Source organism: Saimiri boliviensis, chromosome 7 (assembly GCF_048565385.1).
Source record: "Saimiri boliviensis isolate mSaiBol1 chromosome 7, mSaiBol1.pri, whole genome shotgun sequence".
NCBI lineage: Eukaryota > Metazoa > Chordata > Mammalia > Primates > Cebidae > Saimiri > Saimiri boliviensis.
Window position 1 is genome coordinate 96,662,941 of NC_133455.1, and position 16,875 is coordinate 96,679,815.

Consider the following 16,875-nt stretch of genomic DNA (forward strand, 5'->3'; position numbering starts at 1 on the left):
GTGGTAGTGGTGTTCATTTACTCTAAAATAACAGTTTGAATAATTTGGTTTTGATCACTGCATTTATTGTAATTTAGATGATGAGAGAAAGATTACAGGGATAAGAAATTATGCTTTTGATAATCTTTGGTTATATCATGAATTTTCTTCATTATTATTTAAAAGTAAAAGTAAATATCTGTGAGCAATAGTATTTTCCTGTTGTGAAGTTGAAATTACTTTCACAAATGTGTGAATATTCTAAAGGCAATGACTCTGTGGGATTTGAAGAAATTAACTCTTTTGCTGGCATTTCTTTCTTTTCTCAGATTCACTTTCTCATGTCTCTCTCTCCTCATGGCACTATATGCCTGAAGTCAGCTTGGATAGTTTGGATCCTCAAAGGAAAATTCCTTCCACAATAATGTGCAGAGCATAGTGCTAGATAATTAATAGAGAATGTAAAAGGATTTATTGTTTCAAGATAGTTTACAGGACGGTATGGGTCAGGGGCATTGATGAGAATATAAAACTAAAGAGAATAAATCACTTTAGTACAAAGTAAGGAGTGAGTGGCATATCTTAAAGAAAAAAGGTTACTGGGCTACAGGAGAAGGCATTTGTGAATTGTTCCCTCCCTCCCTCCCTCCCTCCCTCCCTCCTTTCCTCCCTCCCTTCCTTTCTTCCTTCCCCTTCTACCTCTCTTCCTTTTAATTTTGCTATGAGCTCTTAAAGAGAATTTTTATAATTTGCTATTTATATTAAATATATTTCCTAGGTGTGCTAGGCTTCTGGAATACAGTTTGGATTGCAGGCCTTTGCATTCTAGTAAGAAAGCATATGGGTATGTATGTTTGTATGCTTAGTGCTGTATTGAAAGAAATGGATGGGGGCCTGGAGGAGGAAAACGGTGTGTATGGCCTGAGAAGTTGGTAGCAAGGACTTCGCTGCAAAAAATTATGAAGGCAGTTTTTCAAGAATGAACACCTTTTTGCTGGGTGAATCGTAGAGGAAGGCATTTAAAGTAATAGAAATAGCATAAAAGGAAATGAGTTTGAAAAATTGCATGCAGCGTTTGGAAGAATGCTTTGACGCAGCAGCATTTTAGAAGGTTTTTAAAGAGGATGGTGACTTAATCATAGCTCTGTAGTGACTTTGAGGATGGGTTGAAGGTGGGTGAACTCGGAGACTGGTAGGCATTTGGTTGGTGCCCTCCAACCACATACATGAATGTCCCCTTAGATCCCTTGGAAACACTTTAATTGTAGAAAATTCAAAAACTGTATCAATGTTGTTTTCCTCTGAGTTGGTATCTTTAGGTCTTTTCTTTTTCTAGTGTTTAATTTTTGGGCAATGAAAGAACCACAGGTCCTGAAGCCAGCAGATTTGGCTTCACATCCAAGTCTCTGTTGCTTGCCAGCTATAAGTGACAAATTATGTGTTTTCTAAATACTCATCTATAAAATGGGAATAATAATTGCTATGCCATAGGATTTTTTTTTAAAGATTAAAGATCACGTGTGTACAGAATTTAACACAGTAACTGATGGATATTATATAGTTTACATATTATCTTGGTCTTCTAGTTGATAGCTCCTTTCTAGCTTCTATCCCCGTTTCAAAGCTGTTCCTGAGTAGGGCCAGTGTGCATTGCCACAGGTTGCTAAGGCTTCTCCTGGCTTGCTGAGTTGTTCTATTTTTTGTAGCACCTAGCAGGCTGATCCACCCTGAACACATGTTCTGAAAACAACATTCAGAGGAAGGCCAAAGACTGAGAGACAAGGTAAATCTTTGAGGAAATTCAGATGCTTGTCCTGAGGAGCTCAGGAAAACCAGACAGGAGTAATGATTGTCCTTTGCATGTGGCATTAATACATTTCACAGTAGTTATATCCCCATTTAGTTATTCTATGTCACAAATGAAGGCAGGATAGTAGTATTTACTGTGTTAAGGTACTGGTCTCCCAGATACATTACAGTGAGAAGACAGAAGCTCAGAAAGTGTGGATACTTGCTGGAGTCTGGATGTAAACAGAGATCTTGATGCCAAGTCTATGGAGCTTTGTCGCCATATAATATTCTTTGTTTCCTGAAAACTGACTCTCATGTGGCAGATTATTCATGCTATTCTGATATGTATGGCATTAATCTCATTTCATTTCTCAATCCATTCAAGGATCAGTTTTGCCATGTTTTATTTGGTTTCATTCTAAATTGGAGACGTAGAAAAAAGTCACACCAAGTTTGATTTACCAGTCTCCTAAAAGGAAGAAATGTAGGTTTTTAATGTACTTATTGTTTTTTCTTTAAAAGGTATGTGAGAAAGAGAGCAGTCCCAAATTGGTGGAACTCTTATTGAATAGTGGATCTCGTGAACAAGATGTACGGAAAGCGCTGACGATAAGCATTGGGAAAAGCGACAGCCAGATCATCAGCTTGCTCTTACGGAGGCTGGCCCTGGATGTGGCCAACAATAGCATTTGCCTTGGCGGATTTTGTATAGGAAAAGTTGAACCTTCTTGGCTTGGTCCTTTATTTCCAGATAAGACTTCTAATGTAAGGAAACAAACAAGTAAGTATCAACGGAATATTTTTTACAGTTCTTATTTTTACTAGTATTTTTTTTTAAAGTCACTTGTCTTTCAGTGGTTATTCATGCCAGTCTGAGAGCCCGTAAGCAAAAATTTTGCAAATGTTTGGATTTTTTTTCATCTATGAAATACTTCAAAATGACACATTTAAGTTCTTTGTGAGATAGCAAGTAAGTATTTAATAAAAATAGTGCAGGTAGGGCACGGTGGCTCACGCCTGTAATCCCAGCACTTTGGGAGGCCAAGGCAGGTGGACCACCTGAGGTCAGGAGTTTGAGACCAGCCTGGCCAACTTGGTGAAACCAAGTTTCTACAAAAAATACAAAAATTAGTTGGGCTGGTGGTGGGTACCTGTAATCCCAGCTACTCAGGAGGCTGAGGCAGGGAAATCACTTGAACCCAGGAGGTGGAGGTTGCAGTGAGCCAAGATCGTGCCACTGTGCTATAGCCTGAGTGACAAGAGTAAAACTCTGTCTCAAAAAAAAATAAGTAAATAAATAAAATAAAATAATAATAATTAATAGAGCAGAATAGTGGAAGATTTTTGAGGGGCTACTTTTTAATATATTGTATTTTTTATTATTAAGACATCCCTGTTTTAAAAATAAGTAAATATGAAATTATAAAAAGGAAAATAAAAATACCTTATTTTAATCCCTTATAAGTAATTAATATGGATAGTTTTCCAAACTTTTTATATGCTTGCATATACATATGCATTCAAATGTATGTAAAAGCATACATAATTACTTGGCATTTTACAGACATATTTACTTGGCATTTTAAACTGAGAATATACTTATATTTCAATTAATAATGCATTTTCTTTATACTTTCAAGCTCATATGTATTTTCTACATATTATGTGTATTCATGGTAAGTTACCATCCTCTGACACCATCTCTGTCTTTTGAGCTCTCATTTAGTGTGAACTAAACGTGTTTTTAACATGTGAGCTCCCAGCTTACCCTGTGTTAACTCAGTCCCATGCCTATCTCCTTCCCCATGGTCATCATACTCCACGACTCGTCACCTTAAGGATCATCTTGCAAATAACATGTTTGCTTCCCTCATTTTTATGATGTACTCACTAGCAAAACTCCAGTTTTGGTCAGTCTACTAGTCTACTTTTCCCCCCACTTTCACCCAGATAGCTAAGTGCTGCTAGAGAAAAGTACCCATCCATGCAATTTGGTGCCTTTATACTTAGGGTTTCCAACTTCTCAGTGGGCTCCAAAAGTTCCAATCAGGCTGAATTTTCCTTAGCTTCCCAAATACTTCACGTACTCTTACTTCCAGGCTTTTTCCAATGTTACTCTCCCTACTTAACTCTAAATTCTCTCTTTACCTGGCTGTCTTTTCATTCTTCCTGTCTCAGCCCCATCATCTGTCTGAAAGGTTCTATTACATGACCCTGTAGCACTTTATTTCTTACCTGTATTATATAATTTAATTTTTTCATTTTTATAATCTACTTTTTGGTAGGTATTAGTACCATGAAGTCAGTGTCAATTTTGTTCATGATTTTAACCTTACCATAATATTCTAGCACTTTGCACATATCAGATGATCATTTAGAATTAAATATCCAATATTAGCAAAAAATAAAAATTGTGTAATACATTATGTTGATATTGATAAGTACATGTGGAAACATGCTTCATACACTGATATGAATTTAAATTGTACTCTTCTGAGGGCAATTTGGCAATATCCACTAATATCTTTAATATAAATACATACTCTTTGAACCAGCAATATACTGTTATCTATAATAAAGACATTCTCAATGTACACAAGGAATTATATACAAAAATGCACATTAAAACGTTGTTTATAATAGCAAAAGAGTATGAAAAAATCTAAGTATTTCCCAAAAGGAACTATTCAAATAAATCGTACTACATTCATGTTATGGAATGCTTTGTAGGGGAAACATGTAGCAAATTTAACGTGCTGATAAAGATTATGTTACTCCATGGCAAAAAAAAAGCACAGAACAGTGTTTTTAATATTCTAATGTTGATGAAAATGCAATTGGAATATGACAGTCATAAAAGTTTGAATATGAAGTAAAACTCTCTCGAAATGAGTTCTCTGGTTGTCTCTGGGGTCTTTGGAATAGATTGGTTAGATCCCATGTTTCATTACTTAAACTAGTCTCATGCCAGAAACCTGCTTACTTTAATTTTCAACATCTGATGGAGAGGAATTGTGGGCCCGTGGAGAGGGATGGAGGGAGCTGTATCATTCACTGTGTTCTCTTTGTTCTGTATGAAGTTTTTACCATTGACATGTCTTACCCAATTTAAAAAACATAGTAATGTCATTTGATTAATTGGAGGGTATAACTGTGATTTCACTGGCAGCTGGTCTGAGTAAAAAACATTTTGGATCATTGCTTTAAAACATTTTTCAGGTACTATTTGACTGAGTGACATACAAGTGTAAGAGCTCTGACAGTAATATTTGAAGAAAGTTTGCTGGCTATATGTAGAACAATGAGGACTCTGCCAACTCATTTCTTTATAGCAGAGCTAATATAAAATGTAATGAAGTTGTTAGAAGAATGTTAACTTTGAAATTCTTTCAAATTTCCCAACAGAATGAATCACTCAGCAAACTTTATAAAAATAACAACATCCTCTATTTAGCATTGTTTGTGTTCTAAGCATTGTGCTAAACATTTTACATGCATCATTTCATTTACTTTTTCTCATCAGCATATGCTGTATATATCATCTTCATTCTCCAGGTGAGAACACTGACACTCAGGGAACTTATGTCACTCACAAATGGCATTTCTATGACTTGAACACAGGCCTGTCTGGCTTCAAAGCCTAGGCCTTTTCCTGGATAAAATTGGTTCCATAGAGATTCAATTTTGTAATCTACACCAAAGCATTGTATACATTGTTATGTTTTTTTTAAAAAATATGATTTGCCTCCTGCTAATTATTCAGAATTGCTATTGTAAGGTGACTTTGGAAGGAAAAATAGAAATATTCTCTGGAAGCATAGGAATACATAAGAACTTGGTCCTATGTATGCTTATTTTTGCATAATTACTGATTTCTAAGTTGCTGGTGTATCTCCTTATTTTCAGATATAGCATCTACACTAGCAAGAATGGTGATCAGATATCAGGTGAAAAGTGCTGTGGAAGAAGGAGCAACCTCAAGCAGCAATGGAAATTTTTCTGAAGATGTGCTGCATAAATTTGATGAATGGACCTTTATTCCTGACTCTTCTATGGACAGTGTGTTTGCTCAAAGTGATGATCTGGATAGCGAAGGTATTTACTGTAAAAAAATAAATTCTTTAATGTTTTATATTTATACGCTGACATTGAACAATAGGACCTGAAAAAAAACCTGATTTAAATCATTTGGAAAAACTTGAGTAGAAATGTGTTTATTATCTCAAACAGTTATGCTTACTATACTTTGGTTAAAGCAATGGGTCAAGGAAATTTGTCTTGTGTCTCTCTGCTTCTAAATGTGATGCTGACTAATTGGTTAATGGTTAGTACTGCAGGGAATAAACTCTGACTAGACTGAATGGGATTCCACACTCTGTCATTGAGTAGCTAGGCCCTTAACCTTGTTAAAAGTCATGATGTCAACTTTGGAAGGTTATACATAATAATTAGAAAAAAATGTATGTAAAATGTCTGCAGCGATGCTTAGCAAACAGGAAATGCTTAATAAAAATGTTTTATCTTTATTATAGCTTAACACAAGATTAGTATTTTTTTTTATTGCATTTTAGGTTTTGGGGTACATGTGAAGAACGTGCAAGATTGTTGCATAGGATTGACTTGACTATGCGGGCTCTCTTTTGGTTCCACATGAAGTTTAAGGTGTTTTTTTCCAGTTCCATGAAGAGGGTCATAGGTAGCTTGATGAGGATAGTGCTGACTCTGTAAATTACTTTGGGCAGTATGGCCATTTTCACGATATTGATTCTTCCTAACCATGAACATGGAATGTTTCTCCATCTGTTTGTGTCTTCTCTTATTTCGTTGAGCAGTGGCTTGTAGTTCTCCTTGAAAAGGTCCTTTACGTTCCTTGTTAGTTGTATTCCTAGGTATTTTATTCTCTTTGTAGCAATTGTGAATAGCAGTTCATTCTTGATTTGGCTCTCTTTAAGTCTGTTATTGGTGTGTAGGAATGCTTGTGATTTTTTGCACATTTATTTTGTATCCTGAGACTTTGCTGAAGTTGCTTATCAGTTTCAGGAGATTTTGGGCTCAGATGATGGGGTCTTCTAGATATACAATCATGTCGTCTGCAAATAGAGACAATTTGACTTCCTCCTTTCCTATTTAAATACCCTTTATTTCTTTTTCTTGCCTGATTGCTCTGGCTAGAACTTCCAGTACTATATTGAATAGGAGTGGTGAGAGAGGGCATCCTTGTCTAGTGCCAGATTTCAAAGGGAATGCTTCCAGTTTTTGCCCATTCAGTATGATATTGGTTTGTCGTAAATAGCTTTTATTATTTTGAGATATGTTCCATCAATACCTAGTTTATTGAGGGTTTTTGGCATAAAGTGCTGTTGAATTTTGTCAAAGGCCTTCTCTGTATCTACTGAGGTAATCATGTGGTTTTTGTTTTTGGTTCTGCTTATGTGGTGAATTATGTTTATAGACTTCCGTATGTTGAACCAGCCTTGCATCCTCGGAATGAATCCTATTTGATCATGGTGGATGAGCTTTTTGATGTGCTGTTGCAGTCGGCTTGCCAGTATTTTATTGAAGATTTTGCATCTATGTTCATCATGGATATTGGCTTGAAATTGTCTTTTCTTGCTGTGTCTCTGCCGGGTTTTGGTATCAGGATGATATTGGTCTCATAAAATGATTTGGGAGATTAATATTTTAATAGCTCACCTGAGATAAGTTTTTAAAAAATTAATATGGCAAAATACATAATGACAGTGATTAGGGCTGATGTATTTAACACAAGCAGTCTGGTAGAAATGGAGTGAAGGGCTTTCTTATTAATATGATTGAAAACTTTGGGTAATAGAATAAGGATATTTGAGAGGGCAAAAAATGAGAGTTATTCTAAAATATTGTGTCTCATGTCAAATTATTTTTAAAATCCAGTGTGTTAAATTATATAAATATATATAATTTATATAAAATAAAATGCATTCACTTTAAGTATATATTTTCATGTGCTTTGAAAATTAACATATTCATATAGTACTCATTGCTATTAAGTTATGCAATATTTTATCATTCAAGAAAGTTCCTTCATGCCTCTTCACTGTAGAAACATCCCCTTCTTCTTCCCTTGATGCTTGGCAGTCATTTGCTTCCTGACACTGTAGATAAAATTAATGTTTTTTCTAGTTTTATAAATAGAATAATACAGTAAATATTCTTTTGTCTCTTGCTATTTTCCACAGTGGTTTTACTATGTTCTATCCACACCAGCAGTCCATGAGCATTCTGGTTGCTCTAGATCCTTGTTAGTAATTGATATTTTCAGTCAATTTAATTCAAGGTGTTCTAGTGGAGGCTTAACTCCTTTGGATGAAATTTTCATTTCCCTGATTAATTATGTAGAGGATATTTTCATGTTCTTATTGGCCATTCTTATTTTTGTGTGTGAAGTGTTCAAGTATTTTGCTTTTAATTGGGTTGTCTTAGAAATTCTTTATATATTTTATAGAAGTTGTGACAGTTATCTGTATTGCAAATATTTTTTGCCAGTCACAGCTTATCTTTTCATGTTATTAATTCCATTTTTCAAAAAGCAGAGGTTTTACATTTTGGTAAAATGCAGTTTTCCAGTGTTTTCTTTTATGGTTTGTGCTTTTTCTGTCCCACTTAAGAAATCTTTTTTTTTATCCTACATTTTTGAATGTTTTCTCCTATATTTTCTCTTACAAGTGTTAAAATCTCAGGTTTGACGTTTAGGTCTAAAACATTTTAAGTTGATTTTTGTGTGTGATGTGTCAATGAAGGATTGACATTTATTTCTTTCTGTTGGATATCCAGTTGTTCCAACATTACGTGTTGAAAATATTGTATAATTTCTCATTAAATTAATGGAAGCTTTGTTCTCTTTAATTGACTCTTTAATTGACTATTTAGGTATGGTTCTATTTTAGCATTATTTATTCTGTGCCACTGATTTATACCTTATACTTACGCCAATACTACACTGTCTTGATTGATTACTCTAGCTTAATAGCAGGTCTTGAAATCAGGCAGTGTAGGTCCTCTAGTGTTCTTTTTAAAAAATTGCTCTTATTAGTCTAGTTTTTTTTCCATTTCCATATAAATTTTGGAGCAACTAACTTTATGCTGGGATTTTTATTGTAATTAAGTCCACATATAGATTTTATATATCATTAATTTACAAATTAAATCATATTACCTATATATTAATATAATTTATGGCATAATTAATATATAAATTATATAGATTATAAAACAATTTGAGGGAACTAATATATTAATAATTAGTCTTTTGACATATGCATGTGATACATATTTCAATTAGTCTTTAAAAATAACATGTATTGCATGTTTTCTGATACTATTATTAATTGTATTGTATTTGAATTCTAATTTCCAGTAGTTCACAGCTGATGTATAGAAATACAATTCATTTATTTCTACATGAATTTTGTGTCCTCTCAACATCGTAAGCTCACATATAAGTTCCAGTACCTTATTATAGATTCCACAGGAATTTCTTTGTTCACCATTATAACATTTGGTTATAAAGACAGATTTACTACTTCTTTTCTAATATTTATGTCTTTTTTTTCTTATTATATTGCACTGGCTAGGACTTCCAGTACTATGTTGAATAGAATTGGTCAGAGTGGGCATCATTCCCTGGTTTCCAAACTTAGAGGAAAAACATTAAGTCTCTAATCACTAATTATGATATTATCTGTAGTTTTTCATAGATGCCCTTCATCAAGTTGAGGAAGCTCCTTCCTGATCATTTTTTCAGAGTCTCTTTTTAAAAAATCATTAATGGGTGTTGAAAAACACTCTTCAGCATCTGCTGAGGTATTCATATTTTCCCCTTTATTTGATTAAAATGGTCAAATACACTGACTGATGTTCTCTTGTTAAATCAACTTGCATTCCTGGAGTAAATCTCACTTGGTTATGGCACATTATCATTTTTACATAGTATTAAATTTTATTTTCTAAAATTTTGTTAAGAATTTTGCATCTGTGAGAGTTATTAGTCTGTAGTTTTATGCTTCCTTGTAATTATGGGAGTAATGCTGGCCTCTTGAAATGAATTGGGAAGAGTTTTCAATTTTACAGTTTTCTGGAAGAGTTTGTATAAAGGTACTATTTTCTTCTTAAATGTCTGAGAGAATTCACTAGCAAAAGCTATCTAGGTTTTAAACTTTTAGAGGGAGAATATTTAAAATTAAGAATTTAATAACTTTGATAGATGTATGATTATTTTAATTTTCTTTTGCTTCTTAAGTCAATTTTAGTAATTTAGAACTTTCAAAGAGTATGTCCATTTCATATAAGTTGCCAAATTTATTTAATGTTACTTATAATAATTATTTAATTATCCTGTTAATGATTGAAGATATTTCATCTTTCATCCTTAACATTGGTTATTTGTATCTTTCCTTTTTCTTCTGGTTTGGTCTAAATAAAAGTTTATGAATTTTATTGATCTCTTCAAAGAATCAGATTTTTGTTTCATTGATTTTCTCTATTGTTTCTGTTACTTTCTCACTGACTTTTGTTCTTATCTTTGTTGTTCCCTTTTTCTTACTTATTTTTATTTCAATTATAGATTCTTAATCTAGAAGTTAGAACACTGGTTTTTAGAACCTTCTTGTTTTATAACAGAAACATTTATTTAAGGCTGTGTATGTCCTTATAAATACCACTTTCACTGCATCCCAATATTTTGATATGTCATCTTTGCATTCATTTAAAAACTTTTAAATTTCCTTTGTGACTTCTTTGATTTATGAGTTATCTAGAAGAGTGTTACTTGTTTTCCAAATATTTGGAGGTTTTCTGGATAATTTTCTTGTTGCTAGTTTCAGTCTAACTTTTTTGAAGTCAGACAACCTACTCTGATGATTTTTATCCTTTTATATTTATTGAAACATGCTTTATAGATTATCATATGGTCTGTCTTGGTGTTGTGCCATATGCAACTGAAAAGAAAGTGTTTAGCTGTTGCTGGATCAAATCAATAGGTCAAATTGGTAGAATTTCTCAAGTCTTCTGTGACTTAACTGATTTTTCTATTTATGGTATTTGAAAGAGAATTATTGAAGTTGTAATTGAGGAATTGTTGGTCACCCTTTCGGTTTTATCAGTTTATGCTTTATATATTTTGAAGCGCTGTTGTTGGTTGTGTGAACATTAATAACTATATTTAAGATATTTTTTAATGAAGTAACCACGTTATATTAATATAAGTTTGCAATTAGTATCATTTTCTTCTTCGGGTAGTATTCCCTTTTACATTTCTTGTGCAGATCTTCCAGAAACCCATATGCAGATTATTGGAGCTCTTTTTTTGTATCTGCCCCAGAACTCCCAGATATCTCAGTCTCCATAATGTTGATCTCTACCTCCTCATCTCAGGAAAGCCATGAGACTGTTTACGTTTCTTCTTATGTGTATGGCCCTTAAATTATCTCCAAGCAGAAGGCCAGAGTGATCATAGGGCTCACGTAATTTGTTTCCCTTCTTTCCAATATTAAGTAGTCCTATGCTGTCTGTTGACCAGTATCTGCGTTCAGTCATTTAATATATTTGTCCAGTTTTGTTGTTTGTGGCAGTAGGTTAAGTTCATACTTGTTACTCCATCATGCCTGAAAGAACTCTCTTCAAGTATTTTTAAAGAAAGCATTAGAAATTTTAACATAAAATAATTATAAAAGGCACTATGCTGCTTGTACAAATAATGTCCTAATTAGACATTTCACAAATGTATAAAGTGGGATAATTATAATGTAATAATCTTTATAATTATGTAATTGTTATTAAATTATAAATTCTATTTTATTAAAATTTTTAAGCATTAAAATAATTTAAATTATAGAAATAATTAAATTTGTAATGACTCAGGAACTGTTTATATCAGGATTTATACTAAATATTACAAAGGTGATTTTTGGATATATAGATTTTATAATTTTGTTTTGACATAAAATGAATTTTTTGTTCTTCTAAGATAAAGAGTAGGTGAATTAAAAACCATAAATAATTTTTCACAAATGCATTCACATTATTTATCTTTAATATGATTTATTTATTGATTTTTTTTTTCTGGAAAATATATTATTTTAAAAGTTCTGCCTTTTCCTTATTTCATAAAATAATTATTGCCAGCCAAATTCATTGTGTTTATTTTAATATAATTCCATGAAAGAAACCATGAAACGTGAAATTCAAATAGGAATATATTCAAAATTGCTCACTTAAAATAATTTGTGTGATTATAACATTTGAAGCAAGATTTGAAAAATTTATAAGAAAAATTCAGGTCGTTAACTCACTCTCTTTCCCAGGCTGCAGGACCCCATTGCAATGGTACGTATGAAAAAATTCAGAAAAACAGAAAGTCGTCACATTGATCAGATGGCATACAAAGTTTCTCTACTCTCTACACACACAAGTATTTGTTGTAGCATGTGTAACTACTGATTGATTTGGCTCTTTTCTGCTGGACTATGAGCTCCTCTCAGGAATGGATTCATTTTTTTTCCTGCATATTATTATCCAGTGCTTACTCAGTGTCTAGTCTGTAACAGCCATTCCATAAATATTTATGGGCAAAGAAAAATGTTGTTGAATTTTTAAAGTGAAAACCAACATGGCCTATCAATTTCTATTTTAAGGATTTTACAAAGGAAATGGACTGTGAAATTTCCATTAATAAAAATAGGTTTAATCTCTCATGATTGAACTATGATACTAGAATCTTATGATTGAGTAAGTGTTTTGTACTCACCTTCATGTTATTTTATCATTTCAAAATAGGAAGTGAAGGCTCTTTCCTTGTGAAAAAGAAATCAAATTCAATTAGTGTAGGAGAATTTTACCGAGATCTTGCATTGCAGCGTTGTTCACCAAATTTGCAAAGGCATTCCAGTTCTTTGGTAAGTTAAATTGTGATTATGTTGTGTTTTGCTGGTGACATTCTCTTGATAACTAGAATTTATGTCAAACCTAGGAACAATTGGTACGGATTTCCCTGATGCATGAAAACTATAATTTTGAGATGTTTTATATATGTATATATATATAGATATAGATAGATAGATAGATATAAATATATAATATATAAATATATATTTATATATATAAATACATATATGAGAACATATTAGATGTAAATGATGCTAAATTCACATTTGTAGTCTTTTGAGTATAAAGGGCATGAATTTTTTGGGGACATAAATGTATTGACATTACACTTCCAGATGGTTTTCTTCTTTCTTTTCAGAACTCCATTTCCGAAAAGAGCCCAGGCTAGACCTGTACCTAATGATGTGGATTGGTCCCATGAATACTTTAGCTAGAAAGCTTATAGTGATTTCTAAGAAGCCAGACAGAAGTCTGAAGGACACTGAACAAGATGGAGTAGCATAATATCATTCATTGTTCATCAAAAAAAAATATGTGTATATATATATATATATATATATATATATATATATATAAATATTAGTGTATTGAAAGTCACTTAATTTTTTAGACACCGTTATTATTTCAGCCTACTGTCAGTTTTTGAACTATGGCAGGACTATGACATTTGCATGAGAAGTTTGATAACTCCAGTTGAGAAGATTGGGAGCCAGCTTATTTTCAGGTTTACTTTGGAAGATCTAGTCTAACCTATGCTCTAATTTTGATTATAGCTGAGTACTAAACATACGAGGGTTGTTTTATGTTAATTCTGGATCTTAAGATGGGTGAAATGAATGACTATAGTTAAATAGGTTAAATTTGCTCTCAGTCTTTATGTATGCTCTTTCAAATTTATATAAACAGCTTAGTTATAAATAGTAGTTTGATTAATGAGAGAAATTATATGTATATAGCTTTCTGACTCAACCGCTCTATTTTTCAGTTTCCTTATATTTAAAACAAAGGAGAAGGAGTAGGTCTTTCTAAGGTCATTTGAGCACTGAACTGGGTTGTTTTCTTTTATCTTCATAATTGGGTCCTTAGTTTTTATTTGCCTATTTTTTCTCTAATTATAAATATCATTTAACCCCATTAAAATTTTGTGGTTCTTTCCTTATAAAAATGCCCTCTTCTCCAACAAATGACAGCAATTTTATTATAAACATCATTATTTTTTAACAGGGACCCATTTTTGATCATGACGATTTACTGAGGCGAAAAAGAAAAATATTATCTTCAGATGATTCACTCAGTAAGTATTTGGATGTAACCAAAAGTAAATAGATATTTTGGGCAGAGTGAAGTGTTTTGTTGCATTTCCTCCAGTTATTCAAAACTTTTGGTGCCAGTTTCATGTTGCATAATCTTCAGATGTATTTACCTAATGATTCCTTCCATACTATAGAAAAATGAAATATAGATTTAAAAATTTACTTTTCCTAAATATTATATAACACTTTAATACTTTTTTTAACACATTTTCTGAAATGTAAATAATACCTCCACAAATGCCACTCTTTTTCCTCTTCTCCAGTTTTCTTTCTTTTCTTTTTTTTTTTTTTTTTAACATTACTTACACCACCTGATGTAGTGTTCTTTTATTTACTGTTCATTTCTGCCACTGGAATGCAAACTCCATAGTTTGTTTTTCTACTGAATCTTCAATGCCTTGAAGAAAGCCTGATTGTTAGGAGGTGCTCAGTAAACTTTTACCACATGAATTTAAATTATTTGCTTATATTTCCATTGTTTTTGTTTTTGACAAAAGGGCCATCAAAACTTCAATCCCATATGAGGCATTCAGAAAGTATTTCTTCTCTGGCTTCTGAGAAAGAATATATTACATCACTAGACCTTTCAGCAAATGAACTAAGAGATATTGATGCCTTAAGCCAGAAATGCTGTATAAGTGGTCATTTGGAGCATCTTGAAAAGCTGGAGCTTCACCAGAATGCACTCATGAGCTTTCCACAACAGCTATGTGAAGTAAATTTAATTTATCCTTGTAACTCTCAAGACATTTGAAGAGCTTTTGTATTTATATCTAACTTGCATGATTAAGTCTTTCAAAAGAACACTCTACTTTTGTGTCACTGGGCAATAATTCCCCTGTTCTTGTGGTTTTTGCACACCTATCTTAGTCTTTGCAATGTTCAGGAACATCTTTGAGGACAGGCAATGGAAATAGATCTGATTAGAAGGAATTCTAGGTTCTGTACAGAGTACATGTTAAAATAAAGTCTATCAAGTATAATATTGATTATACCTTTAATGATTTAATTCAAGTAAGACAACTTAAACTATTTAAATTAGATTAGGTAAACTAGAATTAGACCTGGTTTGGTAGTGCTGGTTGTGACTCAGCTACCAACTATGTGACAATATGAACATGTCACTCTGCCTGCTTTAAGCCTTCATTTTTCATCTGTAAAATAGAGACTCAATTAAATGATTAATGTGGCATTTTTTTTCAGTTTAAAATAATGTATAACTTAAAAATTTTTCTTTCGGTCAAAGTTCTTGTCTTGTAAGAAGTAAAGTACAACATAGTTTGTTGATAGGATAGCTCTCTGAAAACTGACTTTGCTCACCATTTGTATGTACTACAGATCAAAATAGTTTTGAAAGCCAAAGAAGAAATCATAAAAATTAAAATTATTTTAATACAAATGTTTAAATTGTTAAATTAAATACTCAGGGCTGGGCATGGTGACTCATAGCTATAATCCCAGCACTATGGGAGGCTGAGGTAGGTGAACCATTTGAGAGCAAGAGTTCAAGATCAACTTAAGTAACATGGAAATCCTGACTATCAAAAATAAAAAAAAATTAGCCAGATGTGGTGGGGTGTGCCTGTGGTCTCAGCTACTTGGGGTGCCGAGGCAGGAAGATTGCCTGAGCCTGGGAGGTGGAGGTTGCAGTGAGCCAAGATCGTGCCATTGTACTCTAGCCTGGGCAACAGTGAGACCCTGTCTCAAAAAAAAAAAAAAAAAAAAAAAGGCTTATTGCAAATGCATTTCTCCCTCTTTTATAGCCTAAACTATTTATCATGATTTCTAGATGATTTGAAAGCAACATTATATAAATTTTAAGTGTATTTAAGGAGTGTTTTTCTTTAAGGTTTTTATATCTGGAGACAGAGAGAAGAAAGAAAGGTGACCCACTCCCCCAGTCATGCCCTAATGTCTAAAATGTACCTTTCTCTCTTCTCTATCTTTTTGCCTTCCTAAATACTTTAAGTCGCCCAGGGCTCAATATAAATGTCACTTCATCACTCTCTGCTTCTCTTCCTTTTTCCTTCTACTCTCCAGCCAACCTACGAACCTAGTCTCCATGTGCATAGCACCTGATGCTTTCTCCCTAATTCCCATTCACTCATCCAGCTTGGTTTAAAGTACCTTGCCCTCACTAAGCTGTGAACTCCTTGAGAACAGGACCTGTAAAGGCTTGTTTCTGTCTATTTCCAGTGCCTAGTGAGATCCTAACATATTGTAGAAGCCTAGTAGATACTTATCGAATTGATTTGTGGAGGAATTAATGTCTGAAGCTTGGTAATCCTTCAATTAATATTTGTTAAATGTGCAGGTAAAATAATTCTAGGATTTAGTTTAGTTAAAGAGGATTGGAAGAGACTATGACAGGGTGAGACATGCGGGCATTTGATAACTGGACAAGCTCAGAACCTTCTTTTAGGGAAATTTCAAAACGACACCATTAGATGGCACTTTTTGTTGTTGTTGTTATTGCCAAAGGGGCTCAACTGTGTGTGTGTGTGTGTGTGTGTGTGGGTGTGTGTGTGTGTTTTCAAAATGACACCATTAGATGGCACTTTTTTTTCAATACGAAAATTTTCTGATTAAACCTTGAGAATAATGTTTTAATCTTTACTTTGGAATAAGTTAATAAGGGTCTGAAACAAAGGCAGGAATTTTGAAACAACTTCTGGGGCAAAGAGTTCAGGAAGAAGCCTCTATAATCATATCAAACTCTAGAATTCCTTGTGTGGATAAATATACTGATAAATAAAGAAAAGCATAGAGAAGTGATCATTTTTGGTATTTTAGCTCTTAGTATTACATACCAACGTTTTTAAGAAGTGACACAATATGTAAGTAAGTATAATTGTAAAATTAAAAATTGCTT

General features: G+C 32.9%; 1 protein-coding gene across 4 annotated transcripts in view; it reads left to right on the top strand.

Annotated features, from left to right (window-relative positions):
• LRRK2 (leucine rich repeat kinase 2) overlaps nt 1-16,875 on the top strand; it is a 156,698-nt gene that overhangs the window by 56,948 nt on the left and 82,875 nt on the right. For all 4 annotated transcript variants that reach the window (XM_074403081.1, XM_074403082.1, XM_074403083.1 and 1 more), the window contains 5 exons: nt 2,293-2,551; nt 5,677-5,865; nt 12,583-12,701; nt 13,915-13,984; nt 14,501-14,718. In XM_074403081.1, coding sequence (XP_074259182.1) covers nt 2,293-2,551; nt 5,677-5,865; nt 12,583-12,701; nt 13,915-13,984; nt 14,501-14,718 — 855 coding nt within the window. The remainder of the gene's footprint in view (nt 1-2,292; nt 2,552-5,676; nt 5,866-12,582; nt 12,702-13,914; nt 13,985-14,500; nt 14,719-16,875) is intronic.